At 36.9% G+C, this 20135-nt stretch overlaps 1 protein-coding gene across 2 annotated transcripts; it reads right to left on the bottom strand.

Annotated features, from left to right (window-relative positions):
* Positions 1-131: 131 nt before the first annotated feature.
* On the bottom strand, positions 132-16148 carry USP44 (ubiquitin specific peptidase 44). Of its 2 annotated transcripts, XM_008687717.2 has the most exons (6): positions 15447-16148; positions 14671-15404; positions 11085-11280; positions 8822-8930; positions 4900-5105; positions 132-3753 (listed from the first exon to the last, which is right to left on the bottom strand). In XM_008687717.2, the coding sequence occupies exons 1-6, from the start codon at positions 16093-16095 to the stop codon at positions 3554-3556; spliced, it is 2094 nt and encodes a 697-aa protein (XP_008685939.1). In that variant the 5' UTR covers positions 16096-16148; the 3' UTR covers positions 132-3553. The 2 variants fall into 2 exon arrangements, with proteins under 2 accessions (XP_008685939.1, XP_008685938.1); XM_008687716.2 differs by having other exon boundaries at positions 14671-16148.
* Between the last annotated feature and the right edge of the window lie 3987 nt (positions 16149-20135).

Consider the following 20135-nt stretch of genomic DNA (forward strand, 5'->3'; position numbering starts at 1 on the left):
TGGTTATAATTCTGCACAGGAATTAGCTAAACATAAATAGCTAAATATGTAGGGAAATGTAGAGCCTTTTATCTTGATTGTAGACCTCTACAGTGAAACTTTTCTTTTGACATAGCAGCTAAAACAAGAGCTATACATGCATAAAGTGGGAGAATCTTCATAAATTAATACAGAGCTTTAGGAGTAGTTTGCCTTTATTTTTTTTAGAACCATATTAATCTTTTGTCTTTCATTTTTTCCTGACATTGGAAAGATCTGTTAATTGAAACATGACCTAGTGGGAACATTGTACCAGCTTGAAACCTTGATTTAATAAAATCTCAGCATTTAGATCCTTTGTCCAGTGGTAGTACTTATCAGGAAATGTATTCAGCTTACTCAGTAAACCAAAAGGGCATTTAAAACTAACTAAAACGGAAACTTCCTGTACTTGAATCGTGCTCTAGTTAGAAAAGTTTAATTGAATTATTAGGGTTTTTCATTAGTGAGCCAGATTATTTTAACTCCCTGCCCCTTGACTGGCTTGAATTCAAAACTCTGGGTGGCATTTCAGGGAGTGAGGTAACAGTAACACTCATCATGGCAGCTAAGCGCATAAGTTGAATGTAAGATGCTGAATATTTGTTTGAACCGAGTCCCACTACAGATTCTTGAACAAATTGCTTGAATTCTTTGTAACTGATTTGTTGGGAATGTTCCAACATAATTTTAAAATTGTTTATGTACCAAGGTAAAGCCTTAATTTGTAAATGCTTTAGCACAATAAGATTCACTGCCTCTGGGATGCTGTTCAGTTTGTATTTTGTTTAATGTTTTTCTCATAGGAAGAAAAACCGGACTTCTGTACTTAGATCACTTACTATACATTAAAAAGCTGCTCTTCCAGCATTAGAGTTATAAATAAATGAATGTTATCTTGTGGGATAAACAATCTAGTTTTTAGCTATATGAGCCATGTTTATTATGGTGCTAATGTTCAAGAGCTACTTTTGGATTATTTTCTCCATCTTCTGTGATGTGCTTAGTGGCAGAGCTCACCAATTCATGCTTGGACGTGTTACAGGTCTTGGGCCCTCCAGCTAGTTCTTTTGGGGTTCTAAGTCCATACCTTTTTGATGTGTTTTGGTGGGAGATAGAAAGTATCTTGATTTCTAAGCTCAAGAGTTTTACATTTGACCTTAGGAGTGAAGAATTTTGGAGCTTTGTAAGACCTCTAGCAGTAGTGATCTCAAACCAGTTATGAGCTCCAAGCTCCCCGTCCCAGGTAACTGTTGGGAGCAGTAGCATCACTGCACGCCCCTGGAATAGCTGGAAGGAATATGATCTTGTAAATAGGAAAGCTGTCACTTAAAAAAATTGTATTGTTTACCTACTAGCCATGTATCTCTTGAAATCATTTTGTCATGTTTACAATGATGTACCTTATTGGTAACAAATTATTAGTTTGATGTTTAACAAATAGTGCCTTTAGTAAATTATTTTACAACCAAAACATGTTGTTTTTTGTTAGATCAACTTAGCTGAATGTAGAAGTCTACACTGAGATATACAATAAGAAATCTAAGTTTTTGTTCACTGGCTAGGTTTTTAGTTTTGTTGTAAATTTAATAAATTTTTTTATAACAGTTTTAGGTTTGTAGCAAAATTGAGCATAGAGTTCCCGTATACCCCTTTGACCTCACACACACAGCTTCCCCCATAGGTTTTGGTTTTGAGGGATTAAAGTAAAAAGCTAAGTCATTTTCTTTCGTATATTTTTATATCGAAGTAAGTACTGAAACAAGCAACTATACTACTACAAACAGCAAAGCTTCCAGAGTGGTTTTTAAAATATCTCCCTAAAATTAGGTGCAAAAGTGTACAGCTAAGTTAACCCAAGTATAAAGTAATCCTTGAAATTAAAAGAGGCTAGACTCTAGTATCTTGACCACATAAATCTTTAATGAGGTATAATTACATTAACAGTTGAGGTAACAACTTGCATAGGTATTTAAATGAACGATTTTAAACTTTAGCCATTTAATACTCAAGCTGTATTTTTGGCATAATGATTTGTCTGTTCAGAGATAAATTCTCATTGCACTTCATGATCAGCTGCCCCAATGACTTGCTCTCTGAAATTTAAGTAAAATTTGCTAATCCTTTTCAAGCTTATATTTAATAGATGATCACTAGCAGAGAACAGCATTCTACAGGATATTATCTTTCATTAAAATTTCAACCTGCAAGAAAATCCACTTAAAAAAGGAAAAAATTATCTTCCAGTGGTTCACACTGAGCTAAGATGTTAAATAGCTGATCTACAGAGGTTAGTGAATAATTAGCAGCCGTAGGATTTTGAAGAGATCTAGTAAGATTATTAGGGAAGAACAAAGAGTATTTCATACTATATTTTTTAATAAAATGCAAGTTTAGATAATTTTTAATTAAAAAAGTAAGGGCCCAGTGTTTGAATATCTGAGGTTCCTAGTCTTCACATAATTGAAGCAAAAGTAATCCAAGCCTTTAGTTATTTAGAAATACGAGATGCTGAACATGTTGCCCAGTTGCCAATTTTGAACAATTATCTTCTCTGTCCTACGCAATTTTTTTTCTCTTCAAGAAGACATTTTTTTCCTTTAAAAAATCTCAAGATATGATATGGTTGGTACAAAGCTTTTAAGAGATCTAATGTTAAACATATAATATGAACTTATTCAAGTTAAACTGTACTTGCATATCATAGTACACTGCTGAATTCAGATTTTTAATAAGACTGTTTATTAGAATCTGGGCAAACCTGTTTGCTGCCAAACAAATCATCATTATAAGTCCCAGCCATCATTGTTTTCATGTCCACAGTACTGAAGTAATTTAAATATACTATTTATAAAGCTGTCATTTTCATTTGTATAAATTTGGACTATGCCAAATAAAAAACAATTATTAAAACTTAATACATTTTTGGAAAAATGGAAGTTCCATTAAAGTAATGTCTATTCTGAGCCCTGTAACAAAGCCTCAGGAATATCAATTAGTGTGATTGATGAGTATTTAGATGATACCTTGATATTTCATAATGAATGTGGTAGTTTAACTCCCTTCAAGGGGCAGAGGTAACTTCAGTATACAAATGGCCCGAAAGAAATTTTTTTTTGGTGTGACTGTTAGTGAAGAAAGTATCTAATTTTCCATCTAATAAGAATTTGTATAGAAAATGCCTACAAAAGATAAATAAATGTATAAAATGATGCCACCTGAACTTCAGTAAAAGATTGCACAAATTCATGATCTGAGCCAATTAAGACATCAAAATAAAAAAGAGGTAATGCTAGTCTGAAGTAAATACCAAGTTTAAAACTCCCAAGTACTTGAAAAAAGTTGTTACCTGCTGTCATTGATATATGCATTTATGCTAATCTTGGCTCTGTAAAAGGAGTTTTGTTGTAGATACAAAATGTATAAACAGTGCACTGATTCCTAAGTAAAAAATTAAAACAATGAAGCTCAAAATTGTAAGCCCTTTTAAAAAGTATATATAAAACCACAAGAAGAAAGCCCCACTGTCTTTGGATCAGCTAAGGATTTCATTAGAAGAGGTATCAGCTTCTTCATTGGGATGTTGGCTACCAGACAGGAGTTCTGGAGGCAAGAGTTTAGAATGTCCATTCTCAGTAACTCGCTGGGTATAAAACAAGATATAAGCTTGGGCCTTGCATACTTCATCCATAGTGCACATGCTTAGCTTGGAATCATTGCAGTGTACCCAGAACCCTAGAGTGAAGCACAGAAATATACTTAATGTTTATAAAATAACTTTAGAAGTTTCTAATATAAATTAAAATGGATTTAAAGGCATTAATTTCAGTGAGAGTTACGTTTCTTTGAAGGGAAAATAATTAGCCAATTCATTTCTGTTAATGAGAAATATAGCTTGGGCAGTATGTTATTCTGGAATCATCTACCTTTATTCTAGAAGTAATCTGAAGTTAAAAAATCTGATTAGTTCACTTGACATTATCCTTAATTCTAGGTATAATCTTACCAGTTAGTGCTTTTGCTAATTATACTGTAAAGCAGTGTACACCTCACTCTTGGTAGTTTATTGTTAAATTAATTGCCTTCGTGGATTATGTGGGCTTTCTCTCCATACCTCTTTTCTGGGTGAGGGGGAATGGTATGAATGGAGAGGCTCAGTCTTCGTTCAGTAGTAAAGGAAGGGGAAAGAAAAAGTGAAACCTAAATCAATTTTGCTATCTCTGAAGACTGTCCTTGAGGGTCAATGGAGGCAGTAAGTGAAAGTGAGTTTTAGGGGTGCCTGGGTGTCTCAGTCTTCAAGCGTCTGCCTTTGGTTCAGGTCGCAATCCCAGCGTCCTGGGATGGAGCCCCACATCAGGCTCCCTGCTCAGCGGGAGACCTGCTTCTCCCTCTTCCACTCCCCCTGCTTGTGTTCCCTCTCTTGCTCTCTGTCAAATAAAAAAATCTTAAAAAAAAAAAAAAAAAAGTTTTATTAAAACCTGAACTTAAGAGTTTGTTCAAATATATCTGTGATCTCCAGTTCATTAAATGCTCTGTTTCCTAACAAAATTAAATGAAACCAGTAAACAGAGGACTTGCCCTTAGAAATGGGCTCGTAAGACAGCAATCTGACTTTTAATTAATGTGACCATCCGTATTATCCTATTGCTACAGCCTTTGAAAGTCAAAACTACTACAATCCTGCAGAAAATATGCCATTTTCTGCACAAACCTTGTTTTCTTTGTATTTGTTTTGTTTTGTTTTATGAACTGCAGAAGCATTCTTGGAAAAAAAACAAAAGGTCAAGTGGCTTCACTTAAGATGATTTAGTGGCCAATTTAGAAATTGTAAAGCCAACTTCCAAGTCTGACCCAAGGTAAAATACTTTTCCCCATCTATACCTCCTTCAGAATTATAGCAGTAGGCAGTGTAGTGTCCTGAGCCAAATCCTTTCCCATGGTGCATTACTACAGCAGATAAATCATAGATAAAACATTCTGGTCTGAGGGATTTCAGGGATTGCCTGCAGCAATAAGGCTCCATGTTTAAGATTTCTTCAAAGCCAACATGAACACCAATTTTCTCTCGATTATTACGTCCTGACCACCTGTGAACAAACCAGGGTAAAATTATCAAAAAAAGTCAAGGGAATATAACCATGTACTAGGTTTAGACAGTCATAATAAAAGGCCTCTGTATAGAATACAAAGTATCATATGTAAAATAATGGAAATATAAAATCCTTTCAATGCTGGAATTGGCTATAAATGGAAGAATTTAGTTTTATTAAATAGGTCTGGTCAGGTTTTAAAATATTTGTCTTCTGTAGTTAGATGATAATATACGAAGTAAATTAACTTTCAGCAAAGGAAATATGGCCCTATAGCAGTTTCCCCCTTCTAATAGATTAATTGAAGGTACCAAAGGGTTTTTAATTCTTTATTGCCTTGTCACACCATTAGGAGGATTCCAGAATCTAGAATTTGTTCTTGGGAGACATAATCTGGACCATTCTTGACCAGATGTACAGAAAAAGCAGGACAAAACAAGGCACCACTAATTCTTCAGAACACTTTAGAGCTCTTCTAAGAAAAAAATAGGAACTGTAACCCTTCCCTGTAAGTCAGTACAATGCTCATTAGGGACAGAACTCAAACAATGCCTCTGTACTGTCATTTTCTGTCTGTTGGTCATGCATCCTGGTACTGGACCAAAGTATGGCAAGCAACGTTTTTATCATACACATAGTATGAGCTGTTGCTATAGGGGAAAATAATGTGTTGTTCAAGAGATTGTAATGCAGCTTGGTTTACAGTGGTGCAGAGACAAAAGACAGACACAGATGAAAATAGGATAGCATTAAAGTACTAAAATAACATGGGGTTATGATAAATAATAGTAAGTAGAGGAGGAGAAAGCAAGATAGACAGGTTTTATGAAGCAAAAATATATGAAAATGCTATTAGTACAATATAAAATTGTATGGAACTAAAGGTTAGACTTACAAATTAAATTATCTGTTGGACTAAGAGCCATATCCCAAAACTTTTCCCATGAAATGTATAAGAGATCCTATATTCAATGCACCTGTAACTAGTCAACATGGAAGACCAAGCATATTAAAAAATGGGACTTGCTTAACACAAGTTCCTATAATTCCCATCATTCAAAAGATTCATTTAGTTTACCATAAAATTCAAACCTTACATTATTTAATGCTAAATAAATACTTATAAGCCATCAAAATAGACAATACTCATTCCTATTGATTAAGTTAGGTACCCAGTTTTTTTCTGCTGATGGAAATAAAATGATAACACTATACCCCAAGTTCATAGTGGTTTGCTTCAAAGAGAAGGGAGGGCATTAGACTGGGAGGCACACATGGGGAGTGTCTAAGGTACTAGAAATGTTCCATTTGTTATGCTTTTTCAGAGGCTCCTGTACGCCCCTGCCCTACCCCATTCTCCCTTTTATCTTTTATATATCCTATATATTTTATACATTGGCAAATATAATAGTGCTTTTTGAACAGATGCAGAAAAAGGAGAAAGACAAATGCGGTAAAGGCAGCATAAACAAAATCTCTGAATCAGAAAGAAATATGGCATGAAGGGTCAAAAATGTTTTGGGCAAAAGGGATGGAGTCAAATAGGTTTAACTCAAAGGAGAACTTCAAATACCAGATTAAAGCAGCAATTAGGAAGAACAGGAAGTTCTTCAACAGTTTATAGTAGCCAAGTCAGTACAAATTTAAGTAACAAAAATTTAAGTCCTTTCAGTTCTGTCTTTACAGAAGCTCATTTATGCTCTTACTTTTCCATGCTCCCTGGCCCTTCTTACCTGGCTGTGGAATACAATATTAACCTTCTAACTAATCTTGTTTCTATTCCACTTGATTTTATGCACAATGACAGGTCTCACCTGATTTCATTAAACCTTTTGTAGTATACCCTTCCCTGGTCCTGATCCATACCTTTGTTCATGTTGCTCCCTTAGGCTAAAGTGTTCCTTCCTTCTTTATATGCCCCATTCATTCACTTAATAAATATTTTTGGGCAACTACTATGCACGGAGCTCGGTTCTGGGCGTTGGGATACAGGAATGAAATAGACAAGGTCCCTGTCATTACTGAGCTTCTGTTCCACTTTCAGGGAGAGAAATAAGTAAATAAACTACTAATTGCACATAGTGGGTTTTGCCATTTAAGCAAAAATAGGGTAATGTGATAGTGTGGGTTGGGTGGTGCTACTTTTAAATAGGATGGTCAAGGAAGTCTGCTCTAAAGAGCAGACATATGAACTGAGACTTGAATGATATAAAGACCCCTATGCCATTAGAGAGACTTTGGGAACATTTAGACATCAGCTAACTCCCTCTTCCAAATCTCTGATAAGTCAATTTGTATATAACTTGTCATACTTAGTATTTTTCTTTTTTTAATTTTTAAAACAATTTTAACTAGGCTCCGTGCCCAATATGGGGCTTGAATGCACAACCCTGAGATTATGAGTTGCATGCTCTACTGACTGAGCCAGCCATCCCCTTAGTATTTCTATTTCACCACTATTTCTGTGCATGTCTGACTATAATCTTGAGGAGAGGATCCTACTTTATATTTCCCGAAGAACATAGAACAACATCTTGCATTTAACAGCACTCACACATTTGTTGATTCTACCTTTAACAGCTTCCATAAGTAACTGAAATAACTGACTAAAATTAACAGCGAATATCTCTGGGAAGCAGGGCTGAAAGGAAAGACTTACTTTTACTTTGTGCTTCTTTACTTTCTGTAAAGTTTGGATTAAAAAAATTATTATTTTAATTATTTTTTAAAAAACTTTAAGGAGAGCCTGGGGGGCTCAGTCAGTTAAGCGTCTGCCTTGGGCTCAAGTCATGATCCCAGGGTTCTGCGATCGAGCCTGTTTCTCCCTCTCCTTCTGCCCCTGCTCGTGTGCTCTCTCTCTCTCTACCTCACTCTCTGTAATAAATAAATAAAATCTTAAAAAACACACATACATGCCAAAAAAGCTTTAAATAAGCCAAAAACCAATATGTATGAAAAACACGGTTTCGATAGTTTTCAAATCATAGCACATAAAGTAACTTAAGAATAAGCTCTAAGGTTAACATGGTTATTGCAAGGTATGAAACCATATGCTTTGCTTAACCAACAGTTTTGCAAACTAATTCGCCTGCCTAAATATATTTCTGAACATTAGAGTTTTTTGTTTTTGTTAACTGCTCTGAATTGAACTGGTATACCTTAGATATTTTCCAAGAATGAAGCAATTGGGTCAAATACTCTTAAGTTATAAATTTAAAAATTTTATACCTAAAATATGCTGAATATTAAACTCTAATAAGCAGAAGCTTACAGGAATAATATTACAGACCAAAATGTGAAGGGTCTGTCTACTCATCGGCAATACATTCTACAAGGGAAGCTAACCAGAAGCTTAGTTATTGAAAATGGTGTCTATTGGTCAAGGCTAGAGATAATGACAGAATTATTTTTGTCTTTAAAAAAACACAGAAGTAGATAGATGTTAAGTCATCTAATAGCCAAGAACATACTATTAAAATCTGATTCATCACGTGTGTTAAATTTTGAAGCACTATAAGCACAAGGAATGATTAACTTAGAAGTGTGTAGTTGGAGGGGCGACTGGCTGGCTCAGTCAGTAGAGCATGAGACTCTTGATCTTGGGTTCAAGATCAAGTAAGTTCAAGCCCCACATTGGGTAGAGATTATTTAAAAAAAAATATTTAAAACAAACAAACAAAGAAGTGTGTAGTTGGAATACTACTACTACTAACCTGAATCGTTTGAGATGTAGTCTGAGAACCTGAGGTAGGTGGCAAATCATAAGCTGTTTTTGTGCTTCTGTGAGTACAACTGATTTTGAAGAAAACCTCCTACGCTTTGCTGTGATATCAAAAACAGAAAGAGAATCAAATTTAAAGATACAAGGATATGCCGAGTAAATTCTAAATACTTTAGACATGTATTATTAAACATCTCTGTTACAGGTATTGTACTGTGCTAGAGGTAAAGACATGGCCTTGCTCTCAAAAACCTTATAGGTACAAACATACACACACAATTTAAGACCTAGTCAGGCAGACAGACATGTAAACAATTAAGTACCTGATTTAATATACTCCCACAAATAAGGCAAAAGAATGATCTAGTGCTATAATATTTAAAAATGGATTTGGCTATGCCAATTAATAGGAAAAGTTAAAACTTTCCCTAAACATACTCTAATATACTCTTCCCAAATTCTTAATTTAAAAAAGTATCATAGTCAGTTCATTTACAGAGGCTAACTGGAATCTCAGGTGGTGGGTCCTTAATAGCTCAGAACACCCTTCCCCACTTCCTGACAAAGCAGTCCTCTTCCAGCTCTGAGCCTGTGGCCTCCCTCAGTGTCTTGCTTTTGCTATTTTAGTACCAGATCTTAAACACGTGGCACTTAGGATTCTTTTTGTTGTCTCCTCTGCTTCTCTAGAGGTCCACCCATGAATTGCGCCCTGAAGCTTCTGGCTGGACCACTATCTACCAGAGTTTGCTCTGGACACCCAGGAGCTGCCCTTCAACTTACACAGCAGCTCTGACTCCAGCCACAGCAGCAGCTGCTTCTCATGGAAGAGGTGGAACCAGTCCCCCATGAGGCTGTCCTGTAAGCTGTCTCCATTTGCCACAGGTAGCCTGTCCTCCAGGTCTCTGCGCCTGAGATCCAGGTATCTGGTGCTGCTGAATGTCCTGGACCTACTTTTGGATCATTTCCCTGAATATATGGGCCAAGGATAGGTAGATAAGTGATATCAACTCCCTGACTTATAATTTTAAACATCTGCCTGTATATATTAAATTACAGCAGCTCTTTTATGACTTTATTTAGGAGAGCCAGTAAACACACACAAACATGTTATAAAACCATATTCTGCATTCACTCATGATATCTTTCTATTCTCAGATTTGATGGATGAAAGCATCTAGGGCCATTTACATTTATATCCAAGAAAGGAAACACTTCACCATTGGAATTTGATAAAGGTTTATTTTTTTCAAACCTTATAAATCTTAGGCTATTTGTCACAGAGTTCATATTAGACAGCACTCAGAAAATGTTCATATAAGTCATTCTAAAAAAACCATCAACTGATGTGATAGTTCTTCAATGCTGGAACATCCAATATTTCTTTTGTATTACCTGAGAAGCTTAGTACCTAAAACCCTAAGATCATTTTTTTCAAACATGGAAATTAGAATACCTGAAAATATATAGCATAAACACTGAGATATCACATGCACACTGATAGAGAAGATAAAGACACCAGAAAAAGACACAGCAGATCTGTCACGGTTTTATACACAAATTCTGGAGGATGATGCTTCCCTTTCATTGAAACGACTGTTTCATCCCCCAGTGCTGGGTTCCTACACTCACCTCTAGTAGAGTTTCTCATAACAGATCTTAATTACCTGTTTCTTCCATTAGGTATGTGAGCACCTTGAAAGTGTTTTACTTCTATCCATAGCAATTAGAACAATGACTAATATAGAAGAAATAGTCAGTAGATGGTTTTTGACTAAATCTTTGTTTTTATGAAGCCAATCTCCATAGCAGTAGTCCAACTATATATTTCCTATTATATAGGTATGCATACACACACCTATATACATATATTATCTATATACCAATGTTTAGATATATAGCAAAAAGACTCATAAAGCAAACATTTAGTACTAAATAACATGCTTTCCTTTTACTATTCCCCATCACTACTTTATTCTGCCTCACATATTAAGTTCAAATTTCTTATTTTATGAATCCTTCCTCTCCACAATTGACTACGGGATCAAAAAAATTTATTGTCATCAATATGGCAAAACAAACACATAGTTCACAAATACCAATTATAAAGTAGAAATATCTATCCCAGTTTCTTTTGATGAACTAACAAACTTTACTTCCATAACTGCTACTTCAGGAATTTATTTCATACTTCCTTTCATTTGTGTTTCTCTTTGCTAATCTCAGAAAAGCAATGAGAATATACAGTCTCTACTTACAGTTACAGTGGTCACATACGTAGATTTTTCCTTCTAAAGCTTCAGTTTCTGTGAATTTGGTCAGCATTTCAGTAACCCGACATGGCTGGGAAGCAATATCTTTTCCATTGCATTGGTATCTTTCTGGAAATTCCAGTGATAAGTCCCAGAAAGGTTCTATGGTATTTGATTTGTTGTCACATGCCAGACATGTAACCTGCAAATAAAAACATTAGTTTCTCAGATTACAATCCTGTCAAAACATTTACTCCCTTCACTATAGAGGTCACTGCCAGTAAATTAGCTTTTCTTCTGAAAATGCACCATCAGAATTCTGAATAATCTGCTTTATATTATTTTCAAGGATTTTTTTTATTATAATTTTTCCTTTCAACAACTGTCATTAAGCCCATTATGTACTAGTGGGCTTTAACCAGTAGGCATTCAAAAAACTTCAAGGGCATTAGTCAAATCTGAATGTAGGTAAACAAACAAAACTGTGCACTCATTTAATCAGGTATATACATTGTGTGTGGGGGGAGGGCAGGGGCAGGGAGAGAAAGAAAGATTCATATGCATTTAATTTAATGTGTTTAGATTATTAGGCTTGTTCTTTGCCCTTTCCCCTTATCTTTCACTCATTTTCTCTCCCCAAATCCCTAAAACTTCTTAACCATGATACAAATAAAATACTATTTGTATATTAGCATATATGGATTTTGAAGCCCAACCGATAATTTCAAAAGACAATACATTTAACGTAAATAATGTCACACTCTCACTTAAAGCAAATGTCACTACATTAAAATCCTCACCAAATATAGAGTATGGGGAAGTTTTAACAAGTGAAGCATTCAGCATGACTTAATGCCAACAAACACTGCACAAAACTGAAGACAGACTCTATAGATCTAATAATACCCACGATATATTACTAAACTTTTATAAAAAGCTAGGTTCCTAAAACAGGGCAACAAAATAAAGAAGCCAGGTCTAATGCAGATTCTAGATTTAACAAACTGACACAAAGAAAAGAACACTCTTGGTGTTTATTTGGAGACTAATGGAGTTTAACCTTCTGAGAACAGTTTCTTGAATAAAAAAAGAAAGAAGAGGGGCGCCTGGGTGGCTCAGTCGTGAAGTGTCTGCTTTCGGCTCAGGGCATGATCCCAGGGTCCTGGGGTTGAGCCCTGCATTGGGCTCCAGGCCCCGCATAGGGCTCCCTGCTCCTGCTCCGCTGGGAGCCTGCTTCTTCCTCTCCCACTCCCCTTGCTTGTGTTCCCTCTCTCGCTGGCTCTCTGTTAAATAAATAAAAATCTTAAAAAAAAAAAAAAAAAAAGAAAGAAAGAAAGAAAGAAAGAAAGAAAGAAAGAAAGAAAGAAAGAAAGAAGGAAGCCATTACAGGAACCAACCATCTGAATCTCCTTAGATGACCAGTTTCCAGTTTCCTAAGAGTTTATTGTGTGTCTGAAAGGAAGAGAGCAAAAAGCTGGCATAATAATTTCTATTAATTTCAAAAGTCATCCATAAAGGAAAAAATAAGCACGTAGGCACCCTTGCACTATACAAAATACAAAATAGTAACTTTCTGGAAAGAAATCTGTAGCCAAGGATCAAAAGTCCTACCCTTTGACAAAGTAATTCTAGGACTCTTGTCTTAGCAAAATCATTAGAAGAGAATGCATTGTGACATTAAAATAAAAGAAAAATTGGAAATAGTTTACAAGTCAACAACACAGGAATGGGTAAATAAATTACGGTATATACATATAATGCACTGACATGCTGTGAAAAAAATCAAATATTTTAATGACTATGAAAAATCTTTACATTAATAATGAAAAAAATGAAAAAAGCAGGTAACTTCATCATGACTGCACAAGTGGGAGAAAATATAAATGTGCAGAAGAGGGGCTCCTGGGTGGCTCAGTTGGTTAAGTGTCTTCCTTCGGCTCAGGTCATGATCCCAGCGTCCTGGGATGGAGCCCTCTCTTGAGCGGGGAGCCTGCTTCTCCCTCTCTCTCTCTGCTACTACCCCTGCTGGTGCTCTCTTTCTCTTTCAAACAAATAAATAAAATCTTTTAAAAAAAAATGTGCGGAAGAAAAGGTGTGCAGGTTTCTAGTCAGTTAAAGTGTCTGACTCCTGATCTCAGCTCAGGTCTTGATCTCAAGATCAATGAGATAAAGCTCCGTGTTGGGCTCCACATGGAACTTACTTAAAAAAAAATTAAAAACACCAAAACTTTAAAAATAATTTTTTTAATGTACAGAAGAAAATACTAGAAGTATACCAAAATGTTAATAGTTTTATGGGTGGGTTATGGGGTTATGGGATAAGGGGATGATTTTTCTTTTACTGCATAGATTTACTGTATCATACTGGTTTTCCATGACTATATATTACTTCTATTTGTAATAATGCATTTTAACTTTTTTTTAAAGTAAGCTCTAGGCCCAACATAGGGCTTGAACTCACCCCAAGGTGAGGTGCATGCTCTACCAACTGAGCCAGTCAGGCACTCCTGTTAATGGTACATTTTAAACTTTTGCATAAAAATGGTGGAAAAATAAAATCGCATGCAACACAAGAAACAATGCTTACTTGCTAAATGGCACAATGTAGAATCTTTACATTTCTGAAACATTAAGGGAACAAATGTCAAAGATAAACCCTAAGAATTACATTTGAAATACTAAACTACAGGGATGCCTGGCTGGCTGGCTTAGTTGGTGGAGCAAGCAACTCTTGATTTCAGGTTTGTGAGCTCGAGCCCCACATTGGGCGAGCTTTAAAAAAAATTTAAAATATATATTTAAGCTGCATTCCAGAAAAGTATGCTATAAAGACAGAAGATCGTATTATTACTGTGAGAGTGGAACTGAGGAGCAGAGGCAGGTGTACAAAGGGAAAGAAATGACCTAACAGCCCAATTGCCTAAAACAAAAAAACTTTTAAGCTCTATGCTATGGAAAAGTAGAGAGCCTTATGTCTAGTAATAGTTTACCAATAAGTCCACTCATTACAGAGAGCTATTAATTAGATGGAAGATTCTGGTTTCGTGATTCCTTTTCACAACAAGGGAAACTTTTATAGCTGTAATTAAAATAAAGGAAAACCGTTTAGGATTATTCTCAATGAAATCACATTTATTTACTTTAAAATTTCCCTATCTACTTGTTAAAGCTTTCAGACCTTGCCCCCTTTGGTTTTATAGAAAGTCCTCCAGGGATACTTCTTGGTTCCTGAAATTACTAAAATCCATTCCCAGGGCAGCAGCATCTTCAAATCTATTCCCTGTGGGGTGTGACCCTCTCTTCACAATCCCTCAGAAAATGAATTTAATCAACCTAAGAAGCTGTTTCTTGATTCCCTCTCCCCACAAAAAAATCTTTGATACCATAGATGAAAAACTTCCAGTGATTCATGAAGGAAACATGTAAATCAGTAAAACATTGTAAACGAGTGAGCTGACTTCTGTAAAAGCAATCTATTTTGACATGAAAACAGTACTAGCTCTAACACACTAGGAACACTGAGAAAATGCATTTTTTAGGCTTCATTTTATGAATTCCCCAAGATGAAAGTGAGATTTAAAAAAATCCATACCTGACTAAGAAGTTGTCCATGAAAAATATTATTCACAACATTCAGAACCTGTTTGATAAGTTTCCTTTGAGAAGTGGGGATAAGAGCTGGTAACCTAGTACCAGTTGTCTCTAGTTCATGTTGTATTTTATCCAAAAGTTCACAAAGAAATTCCTGAGCATCCTGTTGGGCATAACCACGAAAAGCTGGAATTAGTCTCCACACGGAGTGTAGCATAGCAAATGGTGAGACCAAGGCCCACTTTCCAGACCACATGACTTGGAACAAAGTATGCAATTCATGACAGAGAGAAATGTATTGTGAACTTGGCTCCCTTGGCTGAATAAGTTCCATCTTTCTACTCTTTGATGCTCCACCACTTAGTCCTAATGATAAACTTGGAGGTCTGGAGGGAGCACTGCCCGTATCTTTTTCTTGGCATTCATTCATTTGATATACTGTATCTGTGATTGATGGATGCTTATAAGGTGATCTTGTCTTATCACTAGCTGTCACAGCCAGCCATCGGTTCAGATCAAGTTTTAAAAAACATTGCCGAAAAATAAGTAAATGACTCAACACTTGAAGAACAGAATTCATATAGCAAGTATTTCCCAAATTTCTCAATCCTGTTACACCAGGGGTTACTATTGGCCTTTGTTTACCTGAGGGGTCACTGGCTTTTTTTAACCTTACATCTTCTGAGGTAGATACTACTTTATCTTTTGCTGGTGATGCTGGGGTTTGTAGTGGAACTTGAACAGGAACTATTTCTACTGTGGTAGATTGAGCTAGACCTTGCAAACGTAAACTCTTTCTTGGATGTATAGTTTCCAATTCTGCTTTAACTTGATACTCTAATTCTTGTCGTCTTTTCTTTACTTCTCTTTTTGCTATTTTTTCCTGAAATTGTTCCTCTTGCCTTTTTCTTCCAATGGGTGATTGTTCAAACCAAGTTCGAAAGATTTTACTCATTAATATCCTTCTCCTGTGCCAAAGAGCAGTATACATTTGATCTTCATTTTGAAGCAGAGATTGGGTGCCATCATGTAAGTAGTAAGTATCATCACTTGTACCCATAGACCGCAAAACCCTTCCACTACGAGTAGTGCACTGATAATTTTGACTTTTGATTGCACTTAACATACTTCGTAGTAACTTCAGGTCTTCAGTTGCATTATCATTAAGAACATAATCATCACAAAGGTAACAAAAAACATACATCTCATTCACCTCCAATGCAACAGGATGACTGCTTTCTTGAAAGTGCTTGAGTGCATGTTCTTCAATGTATCTTCCACAGGCAACATGAGAACAGCTAAGGCAAGCCCAGATCGACTCAGTTGTATTGCAGTCCACACAATGCCACTTCTGAGGGTTGAGGATGGAATGGTCTTGAGCAAGCCGCAACTGCCCAATGTGTTTGCACTTATCCATTGTTAACATTTATTTAGTCTAGCTGAGAAACACATAATCCAAACAAGTCTCTGTTCACGATACCTGAAGCATCTGAAAACTAAGCAGAACAACACCATTTTTTAATAAAAGAAGCCAATATTTTTAATAAGGTATTTTACCGAGAATTATTTTATTTTATTTATTTTTTAAGATTTGATTTGTTCATTATTCATTTGAGAGATAGAGAAGGGGGCACCTGGGTGGTTCAGTCCGTTAAGCATTTGCTTTCAGCTCAGGTCAGGATCCTGGGGTCCTGGGATGGAGTTCCTCATAGAGCTCCCTGCTCAGCAGGGAGTCTGCTTCTCCCTCTGCCCCTCCCTGCACATCGTTTGTGTGCGCTCTCTCTCTTTTGCAAAAATAAACAAAATCTTTTTAAAAAGAGACAGAGAGAGAGACAGCACAAGCGGAGGGGAGAGGCAGAGGGAGAGGGAGAAGCAGACCCCCCACTGAGCAAGGGGGCCTGATCCCAGGACCTGGAGATCATAACTACAGCCAAAGGCAGAGGCTTAATCAACTGAGCCACCCAGGTGCCCTTCGAGAATAATTTTATAAATTTGCTTCCTTTCCTCCTGATTTCTGGGCTGCCTGTCATAATACCATAGGCAGTTCTCACCTTCCCCTTGCTCTGGAGATCGCTAATCTCTCATCTGCCTTGCTCTGAAAGAACACACACTTCACTTTACTTTCTTTAAAAACTTTAACTTTTAAAATTTTCTGTCACCATCTACTGGTAAAGAATGGGTCATGACCCCTTTTCAATAAACTAGAATAAGATCCATCCTTTTACCCAACAGTCGAGGGCAGTTTATAAAAATACATTCCGTTTCTTAAAAATTGGGGCTGGCAAGACTCAAATAGATCTCACAAATATCTACATTACTTAGAGGTAAGAATTCTACCTCTGCTACATACTGTTTGTACGTCTGATTTGAGCAAATATTCTACCTTCTCTAAAACTCTTCTGTAAAACAGGGAAAAAAATCATACCAACTTCAATGAAGAACTGAGATAATATAAAATATTTGCCTAACATATAGTAAACACCCAATATATGGTAGCTATAATGGTAGCTATAGTGAACAAGTCTTAATAGTCTATTTTATTTATTTAAATCACAATATTTTACTTAATTACCATTTTATTTTTTTTTACAGATTTTATTTATTTATTTGACCGAGAGGGAGAGAGAGTGAGAGAGAGAGAGAGAGAAAGAGAGTAGGAGAGCCAAGCAGGGAGCCCGATGCAAGGCTCAATCCCTTGACCCCGGGATCATGAGTAGCTTTAACCTACTGAACCACCCAGGCACCACTTAATTACCATTTTAAATTTAGTTTTACACTAGTAAATCAATAATGACCTTCAATTCATGGCTCTATAACATACTTTGAATTTTATAGACTTGACAATTTACCTAAGGTAGGAAGAAAGATAGAAGAGAATGCTTTTGTGTTTGAATAGCCTCTCAGGAATGTGCAAGGATAAGTAAGCAACGAAAAAAAAGGAAGAATATGAACTGGATGGCAATATAATGAACTTTTACATTCTGGTGGGCCTATACACTATCTGAAATTATAAGCTTATTCTAAAAATAAAAACAAAACCCTACCCCAACAAAACAAAATAAACAAACAAACCTTCAGCTCAGGTAATGATCCCTGGGTCCTGAGATTGAGCCCCCTGTCAGGCTCCTTGCTCAGAGGGCAGTCTGGTTCTCCTTCTCCCTCTGCCCTTCCCCCCAACTCACGCTCGTGTGTGCACATACTCTCTCAAAAAAACAAAATCTTTTAAAAAAAACAAACATTTTCTTCATTGATTTAACACAAATCGAACACAAATTTCAGGTCACAAGTGGGGACCTAGTTACAAAACACTCAGAACATTTTATGTACCACGACTGATGCTTTAAATTTTTTAAGGCAACAAGACAATATGAACTTCAATGGGACTTGCAGGTGCCACCTCCGAGGCCCTAAGAAAGCTGCAAAGGTGAAGCTCATTTTCGGTTCTTTCCCACCTCTTTTTTTGTGCAATCTCCTAGCAGTCAGAGAGCCCCGCTCTGTCCACTTCTTAACTTTTTCAGATATAGGGTGTATCCTGAATATGGACTTAAGGCTGACCAGTTTTAACCCTCACATGTGCACACATTTCAAGCACACGTTTTAAATTGACTTCTCTTCCTCCAAAATTTCCTGAGGTCCAAAATCTGTTCAAATACTGTATTTTATTAGAAATGCTCATATTCAACAATAGTTGCTAATGGCAAAATTAAGACATCAGTGATTGATATGCTCCATTATCCTAAATCCTTCCAGGTACTGAAGCTAAATATCTCATTCTTGCCTCCTCTTTCTCTCTCCTCACCTCAATCCTTCAGGAAAAATGGTTGGCTTTATCTTCAAAATATATCTAGAACCTGGGGTGCCTGGGTGGCTTGGTCGTTAAGCGTCCACCTTCGGCTTAGGGCGTGATCCCGGCGTTCTGGGTTTGAGCCCCACATCAGGCTCCTCAGCTGGGAGCCTGCTTCTTCCTCTCCCACTCCCCCTGCTTGTGTTCCCTCTCTCGCTGGCTGTCTCTCTCTCTGTCAGATAAATAAATAAAATCTTTAAAAAAAAATCTATCTATCTATCTATCTAGAACCTGACTACGTATTACCATCCCTGTTCTCACCCTGGTCCAAGCCCAATCAAGTCTCACTGGGATTACTGCAATAAGGTTCCTTAAATGGTCTCCCTGCTTTGATTCTTGCTGCTACCAAAAGTTTACACAGCAACAACACACTGCCTTTAAACACAGACCACCAGGGCCCAGAACTGACATTTTAGAGGGTCCCATTTTTTGAAGTCAGCAGAGTCAAAGGGATGTGGTCACCTGGAGCCTGTACACATCCCCAACTCCCCTTTTGGACCCATTCACCAGTACCTAGAACCTCAAAAATTCCCTATCCCAATCATCACCAGGCCTGCTTTCAGGGCCTACAGGCAATAAAAAGCCACTGACAAATTCTGTAGAGAAGAATGACATGATCAGATACATAGGTTACAGATGGATCTGAAATGGCAGATCTAGAGAAAGGATGAGTGATTATAAAATATTATTACTCCAGGGGCGCCTGGGTGGCTCAGTCGTTAAGCGTCTGCCTTTGGCTCAAGGCGTGATCCCGGAGTTCTGGTATCCAGCTCCACATCAGGCTCTTCCGCTGGGAGGCTGCTTCTCCCTCTCCCACTCCCCCTGCTTGTGTTCCCTCTCTCGCCGGCTGTCTCTCTCTCTCTGTCAAATAAATAAATAAAATCTTAAAAAAAAAAAAAGATATTATTACTCCAGATATTATAAGGAAATTAAAGTTGTAGCAGTGTTAAAGCAAAAATGGAAGCAGAGGTAGATTAGTGTTTAGCAAACATTGGCTGAAAGAACTGATTCAATATGCAGATTAAGAGAAAAATCTAGGACTCTCTTCTATCTACTTTTATTTATTTATTTTTTAAAGATTTTATTTATTTATTTGAGAATAAGAACGAGAAAGCAGAGAGCCCAACCTGGGGCTCAACGGGGAAGGGCTTGATCCCAGAACCCTGAGATCATGACCTGAGCAGAGGGCACTTAACCGACTAAGCCACCCAGATGCCCTATCTACTTTTATTTTTAAAAGATCATAAAAAAAAAAAAGGATCATATAAAGAATACAAAGATAATTTAGTTAAACATTCATTTCTGGCAAGTCAAATAATAATTATTAGTTCAGCTTCTTGAGATGAAGAGGGAAATGCTGTTTATTTGCACTCAAGGGAAATCATTTCATTCTAAAATTTATGTGAGAAAGAGTTTGAGAGAGTCAGCGAGAACAAGAGCAGGGGGACGGACAGACGGAGAGGGAGAAGCAGACTCCCCACTGAGCAGGGACTCCCAACATGGGGCTCCATCCCAGGACCCCAAGATCATGACCAGAGCTGAAGGCAGGCACTTACTTAACCGACTAAGCCACCCAGGCGTCCCTCCCGCTAAAATTTTAGAGGTGGTATGAGTTAACACTT

This window comes from Ursus maritimus, unplaced genomic scaffold (assembly GCF_017311325.1).
Source record: "Ursus maritimus isolate PB19 unplaced genomic scaffold, ASM1731132v1 scaffold_21, whole genome shotgun sequence".
Taxonomy (NCBI): domain Eukaryota; kingdom Metazoa; phylum Chordata; class Mammalia; order Carnivora; family Ursidae; genus Ursus; species Ursus maritimus.